Here is a 23782-nt window from a genome sequence, read left to right on the forward strand (position 1 = left end):
TATTGATGTGTTCTAAACCCCTTTTAGCCTTCTGCAGTTCCAGCAGCACTGCAAAGCTGGGGATGAGCACAGGCCCTGGGAACTTATTAACACTTGTTTAATGAGGAAGGACTGCTGAGGCAGGGAGCACTCTGTGAGCTGGATCAAACCAGACCTGCTGGATATGGCTCAGTGGTGCTGCATGGTGGAATCAGGGTGCTAGGGGCTGGAAGGGACCTCTGGAGACTGTTGAGTCCAACCCCCTGCCAGAGCAGGGCACCCAGGGCAGGGTACCCAGAACACATCCAGGTGGAGCTTGAAAGCTTCCAGAGCAGGAGACTCCACAGCCTCTCTGGGCAGCCTGCTCCAGGCTCCAGCAGCCTCACACCAAAGACATTTCTCCTCATGTTGAGGTGGAACCTCCTGGGTTCCAGTTTGTGTCAGTTGTCCCTTGTCCTATCCCAGGACACCCTGACCCTGGGTGTGTGAGCTCCATGAGTTTCAGTCTTTAAGGATGGAAATGGTTCCTCTTGCTGCAGTGATCCCAAGCAGGATCACTCTGAGTGCTGCTCTGTCTGCTGGTACCTGGAGAGAGGCAGCTTTGCAGAGCAAGCTTTGCTGAGTACCTCCAGTAAGAGGAGGTTTTAAATAGCTGCTGCATCTGTTCAGAGCAGTCTCTGTACTGCTTAATATGCACTGAGGGGGCTCTCATTTGGGTCTGGATAAATCCATCAAGCTGCAGCTTTCTGCTTTTCTTTGCTCTTTATTAAGATAAAACCTTGGTTCTCTTATGCTTTACTCTTGGCTGTGGGATGGCTTCTTGTTCCTGCCTTCAGGCAAGAGAAGACATTGAGGATCCAGAGAAGGACAGCCAAGCTGGGGAAGGGTCTGAAGACTTGGGGGTGCAGGATGACAGCCAGGTGAAGATGAGCCAGGATGTGCCCAGGTGGCCAAGAAGGCAACCAGCAGCTTGGCCTGGTGTGGGCAGCAGGAACAGAGCAGGGATTATCCCCCAGTCTTCAGCACTGGGGAGGCCACAGCTTGAGTGCTGGGCTCAGTTTTGGGTCCCTCACTCCAAGACGGACATTGAGGAACTGGAGCAGGGCCAGAGAAGGGCAACAGAGCTGGGGAAGGGTCTGCAGAAGAGGGCTGGGGAGGAGCAGCTGAGGGCCCTGGGGGTGTTGAGTGTGGAGAAGAGGAGGCTGAGGGAGACCTCATTGCTCTCTGCAGCTCCCTGAGAGGAGGCTGCAGGGAGCTGGGCTTGGGCTCTGCTCCCCAGGCTGAGGGGACAGCAGGAGAGGCAATGGCCTGGAGTGTGCCAGGGGAGGGCTGGGCTGGAGAGGAGGGAAAATGTCTTTGGTGCAGGAGTGGCACCAAAGAGGCTGCCCAGGGAGGTGGTGGAGTCCCCATGGCTGGAGGGGTTCCAGAGCCCTGTGGCCATGCATGTGGGGCCAGGGCTTGGTGGCCATGGGGGGGCTGGGTTGGGGTTGGGCTGGGTGATCTTGGAGGGGATTTCCAACCCAACAATTGTTTGAAATTTTGAGTATTTGAGGGAAAAGCCAAGAAAATTCTCTCAGTGTTGGGATTCAGCCTAAGTCATATCCAGAGTGTGGATTCATCCAGCCCCAGTTTTGGTGTGTGGATGGACAGGACATGTGTGGCATAGTGACCTGGATGTGTAAGGTCCTCTTCTGGCAGGGGAACTTTCCTGCCTTGGCCCCTTCCTTCTAGATTCATACAGAATGGGTTGGGGTGGAAGGGACCTCAAAGCTCAGCCAGCTCCAACCCCCTGCTCTGGGCAGGGACCCTTCCCCCCAGCCCAGGCTGCTCAGGGCCTCATCCAGCCTGGCCTGGAGCACCTCCAGGGGGGAGGCAGCCACAGCCTCCCAGGTTTATCCTGGAAGCAGAGACTCTAACAGATTTTTTTTCTCTTTCTGATTCCCAGACTAATTCTTCTGGGTGAGGCAAACCCAGCCCCAGGCTGGGAGGAGGCTGCCCAGAGCTCTGCTTTTGGCTCTGTGTGCTTTTATGTTAGTCAGAGTAACTGCTGAAGTGCTTTCTGCTCTCCCCTTTCATTCTGGTTTGATCTGAGGAGTCCAGGCACATGTGATTGTGGTGGCTCTTTGCCAAAAGATTATGATTTCCATAAATATTTCTTTCAAAGGCAGAGTTGAAGACATTGAGCTCAGGAGGCTCAAATAGAGACTTCAATCTGCACACCAGCAGTGGGCTTCTGAAGAGGGGCTTTGTTCAGGGCATTCAGAACAGGGTTTGCTTTCAGGCTTAAGTAGAGCTGGCATTAAAATTCAGCTAATTTGTTTCATGTGATTCATCAGCTGGGTGTTTTATTTAAATCTATGTCACATTCTCCTTTTGGCTTCTTATTTGCTAGGTTGAAGTAGGCCACTCATTAACTCTTCAGTCCCTGACTTCCAAAGCCACTTCAGAATTAGAGCAGAGCAGATTGAGATGGGATGTGAGGAACAAGTGGTGGTGGGTTGAAGTTTCCCCCCAGCACTAACTTTTAGCCAGACCAACTCAGTTAGAAGCAAATGAAACTCTACCACCACACAAGTTCTGCACCAGGAGACTGCTGGAACACTGCAGCAGGTTGCCCAGGGAGGTGGTTGAGGCTCCATGCCTGGAGATACTCAAGATCAGGCTGGACAGGGCTCTGAGCACCCTGCTCTAGTGAAGGATGTCCCTGCTGCCTGCAGGAGCTTTGGATGTCCCTTCCTTCCCAACCCCTTCTGTGATTCATTTTCCTTTCAAAAATTCATGGGCTCCCAGAATGGTTGGAAGAGACCTCCAGAGACCATTGAGTCCAACCCCCTGCCAAGGCAGAGTCACCCAGGGCAGGTCCCACAGGCACTCATCCAGGTGGGGCTTGAAACTCTTCAGAGCAGGAGACTCCACAGCCTCTCTGGGCAGCCTGCTCCAGGCCTCCAGCAGCCTGGAGAAGTTTTTCCTCATGTTGTGGTGGAGCCTTTTGGGTTCCAGTTTGTGTCCATGAGCCCTTGTCCTATCACAGGGCACCATGAAACTGCCAGCACTGAACAGAGCCTGGCCCCTTCTTGCCCCCCAGCCCTCAGATATTGATAGACATTGATCAGGTCCCCTCTGAGCCTCTCCTTTTGACCACTGCCTACTTGAGTGAGGACTTTGCTCTCCTCTTGGATTTCTTCAGCCACCCTTTGGAGAATGCACTGTTCCCATTCCCTGAACCTGGAACCTCCTGGGTGTCAAGGTTCTCTGCATCCAGAGCCACCACCTTTTATCTCCAGGCTGGGGCCTGTGAAGCCTCCTTGGAGCCAGCCCTCCTGCTGCCATGCAGCTGACTGCTGACAGTGAGTTACAGGAGCAGGACCTTTGGCAGAGCAGCCTCCTCTTGCTGGGCTGCTTTAGCTCTATTCCGTTCTCCTACCCTGTGAATAAATGTCTTTGTAGCTGCTGCCTCTGCCAGCAGAGCATCCCAGCAGTGTCCATCCAGCTGTGAGCTCCCTGGTCCATCCAGCTGTGAGCTCCCTGGTCCATCCAGCTGTTTCCTGGTGAAATCTACAGCACTTAGTTAGTTCTGGCTTCAGTGTAGGGCAAGGCTGCCCTCAAAGATGAGGCTGAAGGATTCACAGGCACTTTGCAGTGCATTTTGATGTTAAACGAAAGCATTTTCATGTGAAAGAGCTACCCAGGCTCCCAAGCCCAGCTCTGCTCCTCAACTCTTTCATTTCTCCTGCCATTAAGTGCTAAATCCCCTGTGTCAGTCTGCCTCTCCTGCCTCTCCACTAATCCCATGCTACATAAAGTTCCTACTCGTTCTGGAGGATCTGAAAATAAAAGCTCATTGCTGTTCCACAGCCAACAAAGTGTGAAGTAAGCTGCTCAGGTTGGGAGGTGCTGCTGCAGGGGAAGTGGCACTCAGGCACAGCCAGGGTGGGGGAGTTCTGTCATGGAATCACAGAAGGGGTTGGGTTGGAAGGGACCTCAAAGCTCAGCCAGCTCCAGCCCCCTGCCATGGGCACCTCCCACCAGCCCAGGCTGCTCAAGGCCTCATCCAGCCTGGCCTTGAGCATCTCCAGGGAGGGAACATCCACAGCCCCCCTGGGCAACCTGTGCCAGTGTCTCCCCACCCTCACTATCAAGTATTTCTTCCTCCTCTCCAGTCTCAATCTGCCCTGTTCCAGCTCAAAGCCATTGTCCCTCATCCTGTCACTCCCAGCCCTTGTCACAAGTCCCTCCCCAGCTCTCCTGGAGCTCCTTTCAGGTACTGGAAGGCTGCTCTAAGGTCTCCCTCAGCCTCCTCTTCTCCACACTGGACACCCCCAGCTCCCTCAGCTGCTCCTCCCCAGTCCTCTTCTCCAGACCCTTCCCCAGCTTGGTTGCCCTTCTCTGGACCTGCTCCAGCCCCTCAATGTTTTTCATGTAGTGAGGAGCCCCAAACTGAACCCAGGACTCAAGAACTGATCTTGTGTTTCTCTCCTGACTGTGGCTTCTTGCCTCAGTATGAATTGCTGCAAACAAGCTGTGGTTTGTTCTGCTTTTTCCCATGGAATCCTGCACAGTTGGGTTTTGGTCAAGGTCTAAGGTGCCTGAGTGTCCCTGTTCCAAGAAATGTTAGTTCAAGGCCAGGCTGGAGGAGGCCTTGAGCAGCCTGGGCTGCTGGGAGGTGTCCCTGCCCATGGCAGGGGATTGTAGCTGGCTGATGTTGAAGGTCCCTTCCAACCCAACCCATTCTGTGAGTCTATGAAAAATGAGGGGTTTTGAGATGGAATTTCTCTTGGGTACCAGAATTTGACTGGCTGCTTGAAGTGCACCTTGGCAAACTTGGATTGGCCTCTGCTCTGGATTTGGTGTCCCTGATCTGTCAGTTCCTGCTCTGGTCTTAGTCTTCCACTATCTGAAGGGAGCCACAGGAGAGCTGGGGAGGGACTTTTGAGGGTGTCAGGGAGGGATAGGACTGGGAAGGGATGGAGCAAAACTAGAAGTGGGGAGATTGAGATTGGCTGTGAGGAAGAAGTTGTTCCCCAGGAGGGTGGTGAGAGCCTGGCACAGGCTGCCCAGGGAGGTGGTGGCAGCCTCCTGCCTGGAGGTGTTTGCAGCCAGGCTGGAGGTGGCTGTGAGCAACCTGCTGTGGTGTGAGGTGTCCCTGGCCATGGCAGGGGGGGCTGGAGCTGGCTGAGCCTTGGGGTCCCTTCCAGCCCTGACAGCTCTGTGATCCTGCATGGCTCTGAGATTTTCCAGAGACATTATCAGGGCTGCTTCCTGGGGCCTCCTGGACTGGGCAGCTCTGCATGGACTCCCTGCTTTCCCTGCAGAACCAGGGGGTTGGCTGCCAGGGCTTCACCCTAGAACAGCCCCCGTGGAAGTCTGTACTGGCTGTGCTCTCTGAGCTAACTCTTCCCTCTGCTGCTCCCCAGGATCTCCAAGCACATTCCCACCACGAAGGACGTGGAGCCCCTGCTGGAAATCGATGGGGACATCCGGAACTTCGAGGTGTTCCTGTCCTCACGCACCCCTGTGCTGGTGGCAAGGGATGTGAGGACCTTCCTGCCCTGCACTGTCAACCTGGACCCCAAGCTGCGGGAAATCATTGCAGGTGAGAGTGCTCTGCAGCTGGGCAGCTCTGCACTCCAGCTGCATCTGCCTCACACTGTCACAGTTGGGAGAGGCCCCCAGAGATTACCCAGTCCAACCCTGCCAAATCAGCATCACCCAGGGTGCTGCACACAGGAATGCATCCAGGTGGGGCTGGAAAGTCTCCAGGGCAGGAGACTCCACAACCTCTCTGGGCAGCCTGCTCCAGGCCTCCAGCAGCCTCACACAAAGAAGTTTCTCCTCATGTTGAGCTGAAATCTTCTATGCTCAAGCTTCTACCTCTTGTTCCTTGCCTTATTACTGTGCCCCACCAAAACAGCTTGGCCCCCTCTACTTGCCTCCCACCCCCCAGATATTGATAGACATTGATCAGATCCCTCTCAGCCTTCTCTTCTGCAGGCTAAACAGCCCCAGGGCTCTCAGCCTCCCTTCATAGTGGAGATGTTCAGGTCCCCTAAGCATCCTCATGGTTCCCATGTTCCACAGAATCAGGAGTGGGTCCTCGAGTCAGACCTTCAGAGTCATGGAATCCTGGAATGGCTCAGGTTGGAGGGGACCTCAGGGACCATCAGCCTGGGAAAGTGAAGGCTCCAGGGAGACCTAACAATGACCTTCCAGTAGCTGGAGGGGGCCTGCACAAAGGATGGAGAGGGACTGTTACCAAGGCCTGCAGTGATAGGATGAGGAGCAATGGCTTCAAGCTAGAGAAGAGGAGATGTAGATTAGGAACAAGCTCTTTACCATGAGGGTAGTGGAGCACTGCAGCAGGGTGCCCAGGGAGGTGCTTGAGGCCCCATCCCTGGAGATATTCAAGGTTAGGCTGGAGAAGGCTCTGAGCAACCTGATCCAGTGGAGGATGTCCCTGCTGCCTGCAGAGGGGTGGACTGGATGAGCTTTGGAGGTCCCTGCCAACCCAAACCATTCTGTGGTCTACTCCAGGCTCCCCAGCATGGGCAGGGACAGCTCTCAGCTAGGCTCAGCTGGTCAGTGCCTCATCCACTCAGCCTGGCCTTGAGCTCCCCCAGGGAGGAGGCAGCCACAGAATAACACTGGGTACTTGACTGGGCAGCAGCATGCAGAGTCTCAATGGTTGGACTGCCTCTGATGGTTTCTGTGGTGCTGTGGATGGGCTGTGGGTGGAGTTGAACAGCAGGAGTGGGCTGTAAGGAGCTGGCCAGAAGAGGTCAGTTTCTGTCAGGTGTTTCAAGCCAGGCCCTGTTGATCTTTCAGACGTTCGTGCTGCGAGAGACCAAATGAACATCGGAGGCCTTCCTTACCCCACGCTGCCTTTGCATGAGGCACCTGCTAGAGCAACATCCCTGTTCAGCCAGCCTTCCTCAGCCTGCTCTTCTACAACCTCTTTCAATGGACCTTTCAACAGTGGAGTGCTGTCCCCACAGCCTCACAGCAGTTACTACAGTGGTATGACAGGACCCCAGCATCCCTTCTACAATCGGGTAAATAACCCAGAGCCAAGCCACAGCCTCCCGCCTTAGGCTGGGGGTGTTGCTCCTGTCACCTGCCCAGGGCTGGAAGAGCCATGCAGGTTTTGTTTAGGGGTGGAGAAACACCTGAAACTGTCATTTAGAGATGGGGAGGAGGCCTTAAAGTTTTACTGAGGGATGGGGGAGAGGTCTGAAAGTTTTATTTAGGGGTGGAGAAAAATCTTTCTGTGTTGAGGGATGGAGAAAAGGGCTGAAAGCTGATTTGGGATGGAGAAAGGTCTCAAAGTTCTCTTTAGAGGTGCAAAAAAGGCTAAAAAAAATTCAGTTAGGGATGCAAAAAAGGCTAAAGAAGAAATTTCAGTTAGGGATGCAAAAGAGGCTAAAAGTTTTGTTTAGGAATGGAATAAAGGCTGACATTTCCTTTAGGGATGGAGAAAGGTCTCCAAGTTTCACTGAAGGATGCAAAAAAGGCTAACACTTTTATTTAGGGATGCAAAAAAGGCTGAAAGTTTTGTTTAGGGATGGGGAAAGGTCTGAAAGTTTTACTTAGGGATGGGAAAAGGTCCACAAGTTTTATTTAGGGATGCAAAAAAGGCTGAAAGTTTTATCTGGGGGGTGGAAAAAAGGCTGAAAGGTGCTGACTGTCCCAGCAGAGCTCAGTCACTGTGCCCTGGAGGAGAAATGTGTTGACTTGCATCACAAAAACACAGGGGGGAAAAGGGGGGAAATATTCTGATCCCCTGCTCAATGTTTAGGCTAGTGCAGGGGTTTAATTTTTGTGCTGGAAGTGTGCCTGGTGGTTCCCCAAGCTGCTGCCAGGCAGCAGGAGGGATCCTGGCTTTCCCTGGGTGACTTTGGTTAAAAGCCACAGAAGCAGCAGTGCTGAGCTCCCTCCCTGGAACACATCTGCCTGCCCTTTTGTCTGTGGGCAGAGTGATTCTGGGACCTCTTCCCTAAACTTGTGGGGCTCTACTTGAAAGAAATTCAGAGCAGCTGCAGTTAAAACACATTGGTGGGCCCCACAACCCATCAGCCTTGAGAACTGAATGAAGTGCTGTAGGGTCAGACTGGGTCTCAATTGTTTTTGTGGGGTGGGTTTTCCAACTTGCTTTCCCTTTTGTTGTCCTGCAGGAGTAAGAGGAAAGGAAGTAGAAAGCTGTCAGTAGTCACAACTGACTTCTGCTTTGAAGTAGATTTGGCCATAGGTAGATGTTTAACCTAATAGGGTGCAAAGAAAATGGAGTTCCTCCTAACCCAGTGTTTGTTAGCCAGAAAGAAGTAGATGTGGCACAGAACTTTGTCAGTGGTCTGGTGCAAAATTCCTTTGCTCTGTCCTCATCACAGTGCCAATGAATTCTCTTAGCTAAGGCAGCTTCAAATCAGAGCCACTGTGAAGTGGCCCAGCACTGCTGCCTGCCTCTTCACCCTGCTGCTAGCTCAGCTTTGGCAGAGCAGATGTTGAGCTGCAGCTCTGCTGCTGTGGCTGTGTTGCTGCACATGACAAGGTTTAAAGGCTGGGCTGCTGCAGTTTACATTTGGCTGGGCTTTGGCTCTTGTAAGCCTTACCAAAGCAGTTTTGGATGAGTCAGGAGCTGTTCTTATTTCATTTGTCTCAAGTGCATGCCCAGGCTGTGCTGCTGGGGAAGTCTGGGCATTGCCTCTCCTGCTTGCTCACAGCAGCACAAACCTCACTCCCACATTTGGGCAGTGGTTACACTGCACATTGTGGTGCCTGGGGAGGTGAAGCAGCAGAACTTCTGGGGCTGGTTGTGTGAGAGAGGCTTCCAGAGCTGCCTCCAGCAGCTGAGGATGTGGAACCATTTCTGTTTTCCATAAATTACTCAAAATTGGATCTTTTGCCATCAAAGCACTTGAGGCACACAGGAATTCATAGATGCATAGAGCAGTTTGGGTTGGAAGGGACCTCGAAGGTCCTCTAGTTCCAACCCCCTGCCTTGTGTAGGGACTTCAGGACCTCAGGAGTGAAGCTTTTGCTCTCCAAGTCAATTTGCAGCTGCTTCTGAATGAGGTTTCTTCAGTCCTAGACAAATCCAAAGTGGAATGCTCTGGGGAATGTTGCTCCTCCATCCCATTGGCCATCAAGCCATAAAGTGATGCACTCTGTGCTCAGGTTGGTGCAGCAGCTACCCAGATTCCTGTCATGTGCAGAAACACAAAGCAAATAGGATGTTCTGGGGTAAGGCAATGTTTCAGGTGAAGAAACCTCAGAACTCTGGGCCCCAGCCATTGTTTGGCTGTTGTAAGAACTGGGTAATGAACTGCAGGCAGCAAGACCTTTGATTCTGCTCTCCTGAAGCCTCAAACTCTGCTGCTTTCTGTTCCATTGCCTTAAGAGAGAGCTGACAAGGAGAAGAAAAACCTTTGTTTCAAAACCTAACTCAGATCCACAGCTAGGTCAGGACAAAGTGTGGGCAAGGCAGGCTGGGAGCTCTGAACTGCACCCTTGGGCACACACACAGAGAGGTTTGGTTCATGCCAGTGGGCAGCAGGTGAAGTTCTGTGTGTGTCTGCAGCTCCTTTTGGCTTTGGAGCTCTGCTGGAGGTGTCCTTGGAATTCTGAGTTCTCTCTATCTTCTAGAAAGGACTTAATTAAAAGCCTGAGCTCTCCTTTGTTCCTAGCCTCGTTTGTTGATAGGCTCCATGAATAAATTTGCACACCTTGACACTGGGAAGCTTTGGGAGACTTGCACAGTGCCTTTTGGGGGTTTAATTTGTTAGTCAAAAAGGTTAAAAAGGAGCCTGGGATGTGGCCCTCAGCTCTGCAGCCCTCACTCCAGAGCTTTGGGCTCAATTCTGATCCATGCAAAGAATGAAGAGAGCTCAGGGTCATGTTTCACTTGGTTAAACCCAGTCCAGAGGATGTGTTTCCTTGCAGTAAGAAACAGGAACCTGGTTATCAAAAGTGTGCTTGGAGTTAACTGGGAGGGGTGGGGGGCAGAAAATCCAAAGGGTATCTGTTTTTCAAAGCTGTTTCTGTTGTCCTCTGGTAATGAGCATTGGCCTTGGCCATGGTGTTTGTATTGAGCAACCTGCAGCAGCATCCTTCCCTCAAAACAGAGCTCAGCCATTGGCTGCTCTCAACATCTCTCCTCTGGCTGATGGAAGCTGCTCTCTGTGGAAACCTTCAGGTTGGTTTCCACAAATGTGGGGAGTTGTGGTGGTGCCACCATGCATCATCTGGTGCCTTCTGCTGCAGCTGTCCTCACTCCCAAGAAGCACTGTGACTTTCACCAGCTCATTTGGGGGTTTAGCAGGTCTGAGAGACCAAAAGCCTCAGAATTAGCCTTAAAGAATCCTTTTGCAGTGCTCTGGACAGATGTTGGAGTGCAGCTACCACACCCACTCCATCTCTGTTCCTGCAGCATGCCCTGCCAGAGCACCCCCTGGCACTGCAGGACTGGGAAGGCCTCACTCCAGAGCTGTGGCCTGAACTCTGCTCGGTGCAAAAGAGTGAAGAGAGCTCCCAGGAGCTGCTGGGTTTCACTGGATTGAACTCAATGCAGAGGATGTGTTGTGTTGCTCTGAGTTTTGTTTGGTTCTTACATTTTGATTTGTGTAATTGTTTGTCCCTTTTTTGTTGTTGTTACTTTTGTTTGTTTTTCCCATAGCCATTCTTTGCCCCATACCTTTACATGCCAAGGTACTACCCTGGCACTTCTCATCTCATCTCACGTCCACCACTAAAAACGAGTTTGTCCAGAGAGCAGAGCAATGGCCTAGTAAGTATGGGGAGGGGGAATTCAAATGCTAACCTAGACAATAAGTAGAGTGAGTGATGGACTTGGGGGTTGTGGATGCTGCTCTGCTCCTAGAGACAAGTGCAAGCTCTGCAGCACAAAGGTCTTGCTGGCATGCCACAGAAATGTATTTTGTTTTCACTTCAGCAGTCGTTGAGGGAGGAAAACCAACTCTGACATCCAGCTCCCAAGATGAGAGGAGCAACCTGGCCTGCTGGAGTGGCATCATTCAGGCTGCCTAGGGAGGCTGTGGGTGCCCCCTGCCTGGAGGTGTTCAAGGCCAGGCTGGATGAGGCCCTGAGCAGCCTGGGCTGGTGGGAGGTGTCCCTGCCCATGGCAGAGGGTTGGAACTGGATGACCTTTAAGGCCCCTTCCAACCCAACCTGTTCCATGGATCTATGACCTGCAATGCTGACAGGAAAATCCTGTCAGGAAAATTCCTCACAGATTGCACTGGGTTGGAAGGGACCCTCCAAGGTCATTGTGTCCAACCCCCCTGCTGCAAGCAGGGTCAGTGAAGATCTGGCTGCAGCGGAATCCTCCTCAATTTCTCTTGCCATTTGAGAAGCTAAGATCCTTTCCTCTGGTAGAGAGCAGCAGCCATTGGCAAGCCAAAGCTCACACTCAGGGGGGGTGTTAGATGTTGAAAACAAAATACATTTCCTCTGCAGCATGCCTGAGTTGCAGCTTGGTTCTGTGCTGTGGCAGAATCTGGAATCGTTCCGTTTGAACCGAACTAATTCAACTTCCATTTACCCGTTGGAAAGGGAAATGGAGCAGAGCGCTCTGGCTGCCTGCAGAGTGAGAGGACTCCTGTTTGACAGGATGTGTTTGACTGACAGCTGGCTGCTCAGACAGAGCTCAGGAGCTCAGGCAGGCCACAGGAGTCAAAGCCTGGCTTGTCAATCAGCCCCTTTGGAGGTTATTGATCCGAGGAGCACAGCTATTGAAAGCTGCTGAAGTCTTAAATCGCTTCCTTCAATCGCTTCGGGAGAAGAGCTGTGATGCTGTTGAATGTTGTATTAATTACCTTAATTAGCTGCTATTAATTACCACTTCCTTCTCATTCACTGTTTGCTTCATTTTATTTCATTTCTTTTTTTTCCCTATCATTTTACCCAAACCATAATATTTTGTTGTTGTTAGGATGTTATCAAGGAGGATGCTGCTGAGGGGCTCCCTTCACCCACAGAGCCCTCGATGGTAAACCAGTAGCCATGTGGCGTGGAAATGTTAGCATCTCATTGCTTCCCCAGCAGTCCTGAGGCTGCATTAATCATAACTGCAGTTCACTAACTCTGCATCAGTGGCTTTGGTGGGCAAATAGAGTAGCTCAACACTAATGTAGTTCCTGAATGAACTGGAGACCTAATATTTCACTTCTAAGATGTATTTTACTCCTCCCGCCCCGCTGCCTCCCCTGTAGTTTCCCCCTTGTAGCTGTGGTGAGCTTGCAGTACAAAGAGTGTTTGTGGTAGCTCAGCCAAGTGAAGGATGACAGCTGGTCATCCAGCACTCAGGTTTAGGCTGAAGTAACTCTGCTGCTGCTGCTTTAGTCAGCTCTCACCTGGGCCAGGCTCCTTCAGTGGGTGACCTGAAGCTGTTACAGGTAGCGCAGCAGAGAGCAACTGCTGGTAGAAATGAAAGAGAGAGAGGTATAACTGTGTTTGAAATTGCTGCTCCTGAGCTTGGTGCTGAGTCACAGTGCTGACATCTGCCTTCTCCAGGACTTTTGGTGTCTTCTCCTCTGGATTCACACAAAGATAGATGTCTTCTCTCTGGGTGTCTGGTTTAGCTGACTCTGGAAATTCAGAGATTCACAGGATGGGTTGGATTGGAAGGGACCTCAAAGCTCATCCAGTCCCAACCCCCTGCCATGGGCAGGGACACCTCCCACCAGCCCAGGCTGCTCAAGGCCTCATCCAGCCTGGCCTGGAGCACCTCCAGGCAGGGGGCATCCATAGCCTCCCATGGCAGCCTGTTGCAGTGTGCCCTCCCCCTGTGATGTGCTGGACACCCATGGCTTATTCCCAGGCTAACCAGGCTGTCATCATTCTCTTACTGCCAGCCAGCACTGGCAGCAGTTGCAGTTGGATCTCAGGGTTTTTTTCTCCTAGTCAACCATTGCAAAAATGTCTTCCCACTGTTGTGCCATGGAAGGAAAACTCCCTCAGGTTCCAGAACTGTGGCTAACTGCACATAACCCTCTAGGAGCACCCACCTGTGGGCACCCCCACGTGCCCTCAAGTTCTCTCTTCCAGCTCTGCCCTTAGGGGGGGATGGCTTTGGGGTAAGTTGTTCTGCTAGGAGAGGTTTGGAGCTGCCTTTTCCCTGTGATTGCTTCCTGATCTCATCATCCCCTTCTCTTCCCAGTCCCTTGCAGCTTGTCAGTGCAAGGAGGAAATGTGGGGACTTTGAAGAGTGCTGGCTGAAGGATGTGTGGATCTGTGAGTGTGGGGAAGGGACTCAGGACTGAAGAAGAGAGATTCAGCCTCAGGGCAGAGGAGTAATGACCTGGATCTGGCTGCTCTCCTGCTTCTGCTCCCAGGGTGTATCTTGAGCACACACAGGGCACAGTTTCACAGAGCCACAGAATGGGAGGGGTTGGAAGGGACCTCTGGAGATCACCGAGTCCAACCCCCCTGCCAGAGCAGGGTGACCTGGGGCAGGTCACACAGGAACACAGCCAGGCAGGTTTCAAGCAGCAGTTTAAGACTCATGTGAGTTGTCTGTTGGCTGCAGATAAGGAATTAGAGGAGATGGGAAATGAAAGAGAAGCTGTTTGAAGTAACTGCAGTGGAGGATTCTGAGTGCCCAGCCCAGGAGGTGCTTCCAGGAGGCAGAGAGGTGGTGCCTGTTCCAGGGCCTCACCACCCTCACTGTAAAGAACTTCTTCCTAATCTGCAGTCTCAATCTGCTCCCTTCCAGCTGTCTCAGGCTGCAGCTTACTGTTCTTTCCTGAATGGAGCAGAAGCAGATGCCAGGCTGGTGAGTTAACCAGCACCACCTTGCAGTTGCATCACCACGGCAGTGCCTTGCAGGGTCTGGGTTATCAGCCTCAATCACGAATGCAAACAGGCTTGGCTTAAGGTGTCAGCCTCTGCACGTCTGGGAGGGAGGCAAACATCCATTCCTGCTGCATCTTTGCTCCACAGGTGGTTGTTTCTGACAGGAGCTGCAAAGTGCTCTCCTGAAGAGCTCAGCACCGGGTTGTAGCATTACCAGGAGCTGTCCCTAGCATCCCCTCTGTGTCAGAAATCAACCCAGCAGCAGCAGGGGTTAGCTGCCAGAGGCTTCACGGTGTGCTTCACTTTGCACTGTTCATTTGCATTGATTCACAGAGTGGGCTGGGTTGGGAGGGACCTTAAAGACCATCCAGTGCCACCCCCCTGCCGTGGGCAGGGACCCCTCCCACCAGCACAGGCTGCTCAGGGCCTCATCCAGCCTGGCCTTCAACACCTCAGGGAGGGGGCAGCCACAGCCTCCCTGGGCAGCCTGCAGAGGGTCCCTTTTTACAAGCACTAGGTGGAGTTGTCTGCTCCCAGCAGTTGTGTACTGAATGTGTGACCTCACAAGGTTCCTGGTGTGCTGGAAGTGTCCCTTCTGTGCCCTAGCCCGGCTGTCCTCAGAGCTTGGCATCTGCTGTTCCACCTCTCTGACGTTGCTCTCAGCTGTTGTTTCTTCTCACTCTCTCTGCTCCTGCTCTCCCAGCCGTGTAAGCCTGGCTTAAGCAGACAGGTACAGCCACTCTCTGTCAATCCTCATCCACCTCCTCCAGCCTCTCCCCAGCTCCCACCCCGCTGCTTCCTGCCGGGCTGGCTGCAAGCTAATGCTGATGACTGGCCCCGAGGTTTGTTTTGACAGCGCTGCTTTTAGCTCTTGCATGGAAGAGGCTTCTCCCCCCTGCCCTTTCTTTCCAGGCTAATGTTCTCCAGAGCATCTCTAACCACCTCACTGAGGCTGAGAAGGGTTGGAGCAGAGTTTGACAATAGCCCTGCAGCTCTCTGCCCTTCCTCCTCTCTTTGCAGAGCTGATCTGGATGGATGTGCCTCTCTTGTTTCAAACACTTCACACTTGAACAGAAATAGTCTAAATATTTGAGTGCTTTTCCTCTTTCCTTGTGCTTTTTTTTCTTGTGCAGAAAGGAGAGTTTTTAGACTCTCTCCCTTAATGCATGCAGAAAGAATGACTTGCTCTGGATTGTGACCAAAATATTTTGATCTGCAGGAGAGCTGTTAAATAAGAAGTGTTTCAAACTTGGGGGTTTAGCTGTGTGAGAGATGATGTTCAAGCCTCAGGGAACAAAGGCAGCTGCTTGCACCCATTGCTTGGGGATCATTTACCTCAGCTGCCCTGGGCTGGGATCTTCCTTTTCTTTCCATTGATGAGCTTCCTAGCCACAAAAGTTGATGAAGCTCTTAATGGTCTCTGTTGATTTTCTTTACTGATCTGACTCGGGCAGTGCTGTGCTGCTGGGGAAATAATAGACACAAACTCTTCTCCAGAAGAGCTCTGGGATGGTTAAAGAGGACCTCCAGAGCTGTACAGAAGGCTGTGTGATAAAGAGTTCATGGGGAAGCTTCTGCCTTCCATCTTCAGCAGTTTGGTCATAGGACCACAGAATGGCTCAGGCTGGAAGGGACCTCAGAGCTCATCTGCTCCAAGCTCCCCACCATGCCCAGGGACACCTCTCAGCTACACTCAGCTGCTCAGGGCCTCATCCAGCCTGGCCTGCAGCACCCCCAGGCAGGAGGCAGCCACAGCCTCCCTGGGCAGCCTGTGCCAGAGGCTCAGCTCCCTCCTGCTGAAGAACTTCTTCCTCAGCTCCAGTCTGACCCTGCTCTGCCTCAGCTCCAAACCATTCCCCCTTGGCCTGGCTGCAGACCCCCTCAGGAGAAGTCTCTCTGCAGCCTTCCTGCAGGCTCCCTTCAGGTGCTGGCAGCAGCTCTGAGGTGCCCCTGGAGCCTTCTCCTCTGCAGGCTGCACAGCCCCAGCTCCCTCAGCCTGTGCTCCCAGCAGAGCTGCTCCAGCCCTGGCAGCATCCTTGTGGCCTCCTCTGGGCTCTCTCCACAGCTCTGTGTCCTTCTCCTGCTGGGGATCCCAGAGCTGGAGGCAGGATTGGAGGTGAGGTCTGAGCAGAGCCCAGGGGCAGAATCCCTTCTGCTGCCCTCCCTTGATGGTGATTTAAATCCTTAACACAATAAAGATCTTCACTGTGCTAAAAATCCAACCAGATGAAGACCTGAATTTCCTCCTTCAGCTGGCTAATTTGATAACTAATCAGGCATTGTGGGCACCTAATTAGGGAGACACTGAAGAACTGGCAAAGTGTCTCATCTAGGAAGAATCCTTCTGGTATGTGGGAAGGCAGTGGCAGAGCTGCTCTGGGTTTGTGTGCCACAGCACCCAGCCCCTGGGCTGACCTGGCAGAAGTGGAGCTGAAGGAACCTCTGGAACATGGACAGATGTTGCTAAAATCTACCCAACAAAGCCAAGTAATTGAGGAGTTACCTTTTAGGTCATTTCAGATCCTAACCCAGCAGGTTTTGGGCCAGGGAAGCCTAGCTGCTGTCTGCATGATTTTATAAGCAACCCCCAAACCAGAGGGAAGCCCTGAGCAGAGGCATTGGAAAGGGATTGTCCCTTACTTACAAGCCCTGGTTTTGATGGTTGGTCTTGTGCCTGTGGTTATCTAATAACCTTCTTGAAGAGGCTGCTTTTCTCCCACAGGCAGGACTCAAGGTACTACCTGTAATAAGTGCTTCCCACTACATAGATACTCTGATAGTAAGCATTGCCTGTGCCTTCCTGTCCTTAGCTCTTGATGTAGCTGCCCACAGTTTGGTTTGTCTTAGTCTGTGCTGTGGAACTCTGGCTGTGCTGAGAGGTTCAACAAAGCTCAGGTTTGGATTTTCTCAACAGGGAGCAGGAGCAGGCACAGGATCCACTGCAGGAGCCTCCCAGGTGCCTCTCAGCAGCATGAGCGTGGAAGCTGTGTGTGAGAAGCTGAAGCAGATTGATGGGCTGGAGCAGAGCATGCTGCCTCAGTACTCTGCCACCATAAGAAAGGTACCAGCCCAGTTCCAGTCTTGGCTTTGCTGCCTGAACACTCACAGATTGCCTTGGGTTGGAAAGGACCCTCCAAGGGCAGCTTGTCCAACCCCACTGCAGGCACAGGGACAGCTCCAGCTGGAGCAGGCTGCCCAGGGACACATCCAGGCTGATCTTGAATGTCTCCAGGGATGGAGCCTCAACCACCCCCCAGGGCAGCCTGTGCCAGTGCCTCCCCAGCCTCCCTGTGCAGAACTCCCTCCTGATGTCCAACCTAACTCTGCCCTGCTCCAGTTCCAAATCATTGCCTCTGGTCCTATCCCCACAGCCCCTTCTGAGCAGTCCCTCCCCAGCCTGCCTGGAGGTCCTCTGCAGATACTGAAATGCAGCTCTGAGGTCTCCCTGCAGCCTTCTCCTCTCCAGGCTGAACAGCCCCAGCTCTCCCAGCCTGTCCCCATAGCAGAGGTTCTGCAGCCCTCTGAGCATCTTTGTGGTCTCCTCTGCACCTGCTCCAACAGGTCCATGTCTCTTTTGTGTTGAGGGCTCCAGAGCAGGACCCAGCCCTGCAGGTGAGGTCTGAGCAGAGCAGAGGGGCAGGATCCCCTTTCCCCATCTCTGGCAATGGGCTCTGGCAGCCCAGAAGGCCAAGGGCAGCCCAAAGGCTGCCCTTGGCCTTCTGGGCTGCCAGTGCCCATTGCTGGCTCCTGTGTCAGGTGTTTGTTACACAGGATTGGACTGAAGAGGGCTGCTGGGGAGTGTCCTCATCAATATATCCAAATGTCTCCAGTTCTCCATCCCTTTCTTTTCAGCCAGTTACTGCCAGGCCAGGGGTCTGGCATCTGCCACTTACATGGTGTGGTTCTGCTGTTTCAGGCAAACATCAATGGTCGTGTCCTGGCTCAGTGCAACATTGATGAGCTGAAGAAAGAGATGAACATGAATTTTGGTGACTGGCACCTCTTCAGGAGCATGGTAAGTGCTTAGGGTTCAAGGCAGCATGAATCCAAGGGTCTTTTTGTCCTGATGAGCCTTGTCTTCTTTCCTTTCCTCTTGCCCTCTTGTTATCAGCATCTTTAAGATGCTCAGAATGGTTTGGGTTGGAAGGGACCTTAATGATCATCCAGTTCTAACCCTCTGCCACAGACAGGGACATCTCCCACTAGCCCAGGCTGCTCAAGGCCTCACCCAGCCTGGCCTTGAACACCCTCAGGCAAGAGGCAGCCACAGCCTCCCTGGGCAGCCTGTGCCAGAGTCTCAGCACCCTGGCACTGAAGAACTCCCTCAGCTCCAGTCTGACCCTGCCCTGCCTCAGCTTCAAACCATTCCCCCCTGTCCTCAGCAAAAGTCTCTGCAGTCTTCCTGCAGGATTCCTTCAGGTGCTGGCAGCAGCTCTGAGGTGCCCCTGGAGCCTTCTCTGCAGGCTGCACAGCCCCAGCTCCCTCAGCCTGTGCTCCCAGCAGAGCTGCTCAACCCCTGCATCATCTTTGTGGGGCACTCCCAACCCAAACCGTGCTCTGAGTCTATGAGCTGCTGTTGCCAGAGCTACATGCATGTGATCATTCTGTAATGTCTTCTCTTTCTGTGTCCCCAGGTGCTTGAAATGAGAAGCTCAGAGAGCCAGGCTGCCCAGGAGGATCCTCGTGGAGCGGCTGAGCACGGCCCCAGCGCCATGCCTCACAGCGAGCTGGCTCGGCGCCCCGGGCCCGGCGCGGAGCTGCCGCACACGGAGCTCACAGGCCTTGCTGGCCAAGCTCCTTACACTCTCAACTTCAGCTTTGAGGAACTCAACACAATTGGTCTTGATGAAGCTCCTCCACGCCACAGCAACTTAAGCTGGCAGGTGTGTAGCAGAGAAATGTTCTCTGCCTGCTCAGCTCTGTGCTGAAGGGCTGCTTCCCCTCTTGGGGGAGGTCAAGAGAGGTCTGCTGGGACCAAGTACTTCAAGCATAGAATGGGTTGGGTTGGAAGGGACCTCCAAAGCTCCTCCAGTCCAACCCCCTGCAGGCAGCAGGGACATCCTCCCCTGGATCAGGTTGCTCAGAGCCTTCTCCAGCCTCACCTTGAAGATCTCCAGGGATGGAGCCTCAGCCACCTCCCTGGGCAGCCTGCTGCAGTGTTCCAGCAGCCTCCTGGGGCAGAACTTGTTCCTCACATCCACTTTCAATCTGCTCTGCTCTCATTTCAATCCCTTGCCCCTGGTGCTGTCCCTGCAGACCTTTGGAAACAGTCCCTCTGCAGCTCCCAGTGGCCTGGGCAGCCTGTTCCAATCCCTGACCACTCCTGCAGCAAAGTTGTTTTTCCTTATCTCCAGCCTAACCCTCCCCTGGCACATTTCAGGCCATTTCTTCTTGTTCCATCACCTGTTAGGAGTGAGAAGAGACTTGCCATGCCTGAGGGTTCTTGACAGGGCACTGCTTTTCCTGACAGCAGCTGGAATTTTGCCAGGATGTGTTGGACTGGATGACCTTTGGAGGTCCCTTCCAACCCAGAGCATTCTATGTAGCAAGCAGGCTGGCAGACCTTGAGCAAGGCCTGTGAGAGATGCTCAGCACTCAGATGGAATCTTGCTGCCTTGCCAGGAGAAGCTGCACAGAAGTTTCTTACCAAAGCCCATCCTGACACAAATCCAGTGGTTGGCATCACACCCTCAGAGGCTTTAGCCTCAAGTGCCCTGCTCAAATGCTTCTGGTGTGGACACTTCCATTGTGGGGCCCAGCAATAAGAATCTGGTGCAAGTCTAGTGAGTGTTTGATTGCCTCAGTGGTTGTAGCCAAGGATGTTTTAATGGCAGCTTTGACAGCTTCACTTCCACCACACAGAAGCCACTGAGGCTCAGGCTTGCTGCTTTGGGTTGCTGAATGTGAAAGTTAAGTATAAAGAGTTGCTTCAGCTGCTCTCTTTCTCTTTGGTTTCTCTATTTCCCAGTCCCAGACTCGTAGGACTCCAAGCCTCTCGAGCCTGAACTCCCAGGATTCCAGCATTGAGATCTCCAAGCTGACTGACAAGGTGCAGGCAGAGTACAGAGATGCATACAGGGAGTACATTGCTCAGATGTCCCAGCTGGAAGGCGGTGCCAATTCTACTACGGTCAGTGGTAGGTCCTCCCCTCACAGCTCCAGCGCTTTCTACATGGGGCAAAGTACCTCGGGGGGCTCCTTGCATTCCAGTGCAGAGCAGGAGAAAGGGAAGGAGTGTGAGCAGAAGCAGGAGGATGGAAGGAAGCCCTTCCTGCTGAAGAGGAACGACGTTGCTGACTACAGCACCTCCGGGGTCTCCACTAGCGATGCCTCTCCTTTGGATCCCATCACTGAGGAGGATGAGAAATCTGATCAGTCTGGTTCCAAGCTTCTGCCAGGAAAGAAGTCCTCAGAGAGACCCAGCATCTTCCAGGCTGCGGACCTGAAGCTGAAGGGAGTCACTCTGCGCTACCAGAAGCTGCCAAGCGACGAAGATGAGTCGGGAACGGAGGAATCCGACAACACTCCGCTTCTGAAGGAGGGGAAGGAGAAGAAAACAGAGAGCAAGGCAGAGAAGCAGCCCAAGTCTCCAGAGCATGGATCCGAACCCATCAGAACCTTCATCAAGGCCAAGGAGTATCTGACAGATGCCCTCCTGGACAAAAAGGATTCCTCTGACTCCGGAGTGAGATCCAACGAGAGTTCTCCCAACCACTCCCTGCACAACGAGGGAGCAGACGAGGCGCAGCTGGAGAAGGCCAATCTCATAGAGCTGGAGGATGACGGCCACAGCGCCAAGAGAGGGATCCCCCACAGCCTCAGCGGCCTGCAGGACCCGGCCGTGCTGCGCATGTCCATCTGCTCCGAGGACAAGAAGAGCCCCTCGGAGAGCAGCCTGCTGGCCAGCAGCCCCGAGGAGAGCTGGCCGGCCTGCCAGAAGGGCTACAACCTCAACAGGACGCCCAGCACCGTCACCTTGAACAACAACAGCGCCCCGGCCGCGCGGGACAACCAGCCCTTCGAGGAGCTGCAGGCTACCAGGGAGCCCCCCCAGCTCCTCCTGCACCCCGGCTCGGGCTCCAGCCCCTCGGCGGTTCAGAACGAGAACCTGAGGAGCGCGGCGCAGAGGCGCGGGCAGCGCGCCGCCTACGGCAGGCTGCCCAAGGACGCGGCCGAGCTCCACACGGTCGCGGCCTCGGAGGGGGCTGGCTTTGGGGAGGAGAGGGAGAGCATCCTCTGAGGGGCAGCAGGGGTGGAGGCAGGGTGTGCCCAGGAGTCCTGGCTTGCTTGCGGGTCTGTGTCAGTGTGTGGTTGAGCTGAGCTCTGTAGTTGAAGCTTGCGGTGTGGTCCTAGGAGCGTAGAGAATCTGCAGCCCTTGTCTTAGAAGCAAATCATTTGTCCGCTTCAGACCTGCCCCCCGGGCAGCAGCAGTGCTCCCAGCACTGGGGAGGCCTTTGCTAAGGCACTGTGGTGGTGTGGGGAGGGGCAGACGGTAGAGAAGTGCAGCATGGTTGAACTACCGCAGTGATGTGATTGCCCTTTGCTCTTGGGATGGCTGTGGCTTAGCCCTTCCAAGCGTCCCAGCCGAGGCCTCCTGTCCTTGCCGGGAGAGGTGAGGCCTCACATCTTTGCCACGTGGTGGGAGAGATGCCAGGAGGTGAAATACCACAACCTGTGGCCCCTTAATCTTTGCATTAAGGAGTGGCTCAGGTGTGCAGCATACATGCCACGTGTTGAGATCCCAGTGTTGAGGTCCCTGCTTGGCTCTAGCTGTGCTTTTAAACTCTCTGTGTGTGCAGTACTTGCTGGTGGCTTTTGTGAGCTTCAAGTGGTGCTAGGGTTTGTAAGGAGCATTGTCTTGCTGTGTCGTTGGGGTGGGCAGTCAGTGAGGAGGCAGTGCCTGAGCCATTAGCTCTGAGGTCTCTGCTTTGCCACTCGCTGCTCTCAGTAGATGCAACCCCTGAGCTACATTGAGATATTGTAGGGGATGGAGTAGGGCCCTTGGGGAGTGCCTGTTGCTGTGTGTCTGTGATCTTGCCTTGGTCCAGTGTTTATCCCTTGGCTCTGGAAGGAGAAAGGAGCTGTTTGTGGTTCTACAGGAGACACTTGCTGGGGTCTCAGCAGGGCTGTGTGCCAGCTGCTCCATGTCTCGAGTGTTGGAAGGGGGTTCTGTCACCCAGGTACCTGAATGTTGTAGCAAAATTCCTGTGCTGTCCAGTGAAATCTGCATGGTTTGGGGGAGGGATTGATCAAAGTAGACTCTGGTAGTGCAAAGAGAATAAAAAATAAATCAAGTTGGGTTTGTGTCCAAATTTCTGTTTCTTGTGGTGGGTTTATTTTGCTTCTCTTGGTAGCAGTGTCCCCTCCAGGCTGCTCAAGTGCTTCACTCAGCTGAGGAGCAAGAGAGCATCAAACCAGGCTGGCTGTTGCCACAACACCAGAGCAGCACCACTCAGTGGAAGTGCCAAGCAGATGTTCCTACGGCAAGTGCCACCTCTTGCCAGCCCCAGGCAGTGATCCTGCTGCTTGTGGCAGCTCTCGTGTGCTGCTGGCTCTGGGCAGCTCCTTCCTAGTGCATCTCCAACCAGATGTCTCCAGCAGGACCTTGTGGCCATGGCCTTTATCAACCAAATCAAAGGGCTGCTTTTCCCTGCCAGGTTCAGCAGGAAAACTGCCTTCATCCAGACTTGGTTTGCACTCCCTGTCTGCTTCCTCCTCAGAGCACTGAGAGCCTGCTGGGTGGCTCTGTGGATGCTGCTGTGTTGGTCATTACTTGACTGAACTCAAACTTGACTCCTCAGGGTGTTGCAGGAGTGCTGGGAGCTGTGTGTTCCAGCTGTGAGAAAGGTTGATCAGGTTTGAGCTGGTAATCCAGCCAAAGAACCTCCAGAACAAACCCAAGGAATCTCCAAAGCCCTATGCAGCTTCATGAAGTTTGGCTGGATCTTGGGGAACAATTTGCCTGGTTCAGGTGGTTCTTCCTGTTAAAAACCCCAAACATCATCACCAAAACCCCAGGCAAAACAAACAGCCCAGCCCCAGCCCCAAGATATTTGTGTGCATTGGCTGCTGAGAGGACAGGAAGTGAATCCTCCTTCATTCAGTGTTGGTGAAGGACACCAGTTCCCCCAGCTCCTTTCTCTGTTCAGATCCTCACTTCAGACAACTCAGTTTCGAACTTGATAAATGATTTTAACTGCTCACATGGTTTTAAGATCTTTTTCCTCTTCAGATCTTTGTCCCTCAAGCCTTCCTAAAGTACCAGTTGGGCTGAAATAGGGAGCTGAGTGGAAAGCTTGGCAGTGTTTGTGTCTTGTGTCCACTAATGGCAGCAGTGAGGAAGAGAGTTACAAGCAGAGAGTCTGTAAGATTGTAGAGGGCTCCCTGGGTGAGTAGATCTCTTTGGGTGAGTAGATCTCTTTGGGTGAGTGGTCTGTGTCCCATATTGGATGTGGGGGTCTGAAATCATTTGAGTTAGCAGTGAGGTCCTGTTGCTGGCAGGGGTTGTGGGGTGTGCTGACAGATCTGGAGGAGCAGGCAGCAGCTTCTGCCCTGAGCTTCAGTAGTGGTTTTGAGATGGATACCAAAACAAAAACAGCTTCACAGATTGCATCAGGTTGGGAGGCAGCCTCCAAGGGCAGCTTGTCCAAACCCCCTGCAGGCAGCAGGGACAGCTCCAGCTGGAGCAGGCTGCCCAGGGACACATTGAGTCTGAGCTTGAATGTCTCCAGGGACAGAGCCTCAACCACCCACCAGGGCAGCCTGTGCCAGTGCCTCCCCAGCCTCCCTGTGCAGAACTCCCTCCTGGTGTCCAACCTAACCCTGCCCTGCTCCAGCTCCAAACCCTTGCCCCTTGTCCTATCCCCACAGCCCCTTCTGAGCAGTCCCAGAGCTGCTGCAGGCAGTGGAACATCTCCCTGTGAGGCCAGGCTGAGGGAGCTGGGGCTTGGAGCTGGGAGCAGAGGAGCCTGAGGGCTGCCCTTATTGCTGGGGGTAAAGA

The 23782-nt window shown here is 53.4% G+C and overlaps 1 protein-coding gene across 1 annotated transcript in view; it reads left to right on the forward strand.

Moving 5' to 3' along the window:
* The window catches only part of KIDINS220 (kinase D interacting substrate 220), a 60624-nt gene extending 38692 nt beyond the window's left edge, over positions 1-21932 (forward strand). Inside the window, exons 23-30 of the mRNA XM_054179695.1 lie at positions 5394-5572; positions 6802-7028; positions 10646-10756; positions 11921-11977; positions 16697-16843; positions 17699-17797; positions 18417-18665; positions 19751-21932. Coding sequence (XP_054035670.1) covers positions 5394-5572; positions 6802-7028; positions 10646-10756; positions 11921-11977; positions 16697-16843; positions 17699-17797; positions 18417-18665; positions 19751-21022 — 2341 coding nt within the window. The 3' untranslated portion in view covers positions 21023-21932. The remainder of the gene's footprint in view (positions 1-5393; positions 5573-6801; positions 7029-10645; positions 10757-11920; positions 11978-16696; positions 16844-17698; positions 17798-18416; positions 18666-19750) is intronic.
* Positions 21933-23782: the final 1850 nt, after the last annotated feature.

This window comes from Dryobates pubescens, chromosome 3, assembly GCF_014839835.1.
Source record: "Dryobates pubescens isolate bDryPub1 chromosome 3, bDryPub1.pri, whole genome shotgun sequence".
Classification (NCBI taxonomy): Eukaryota; Metazoa; Chordata; class Aves; order Piciformes; family Picidae; genus Dryobates; species Dryobates pubescens.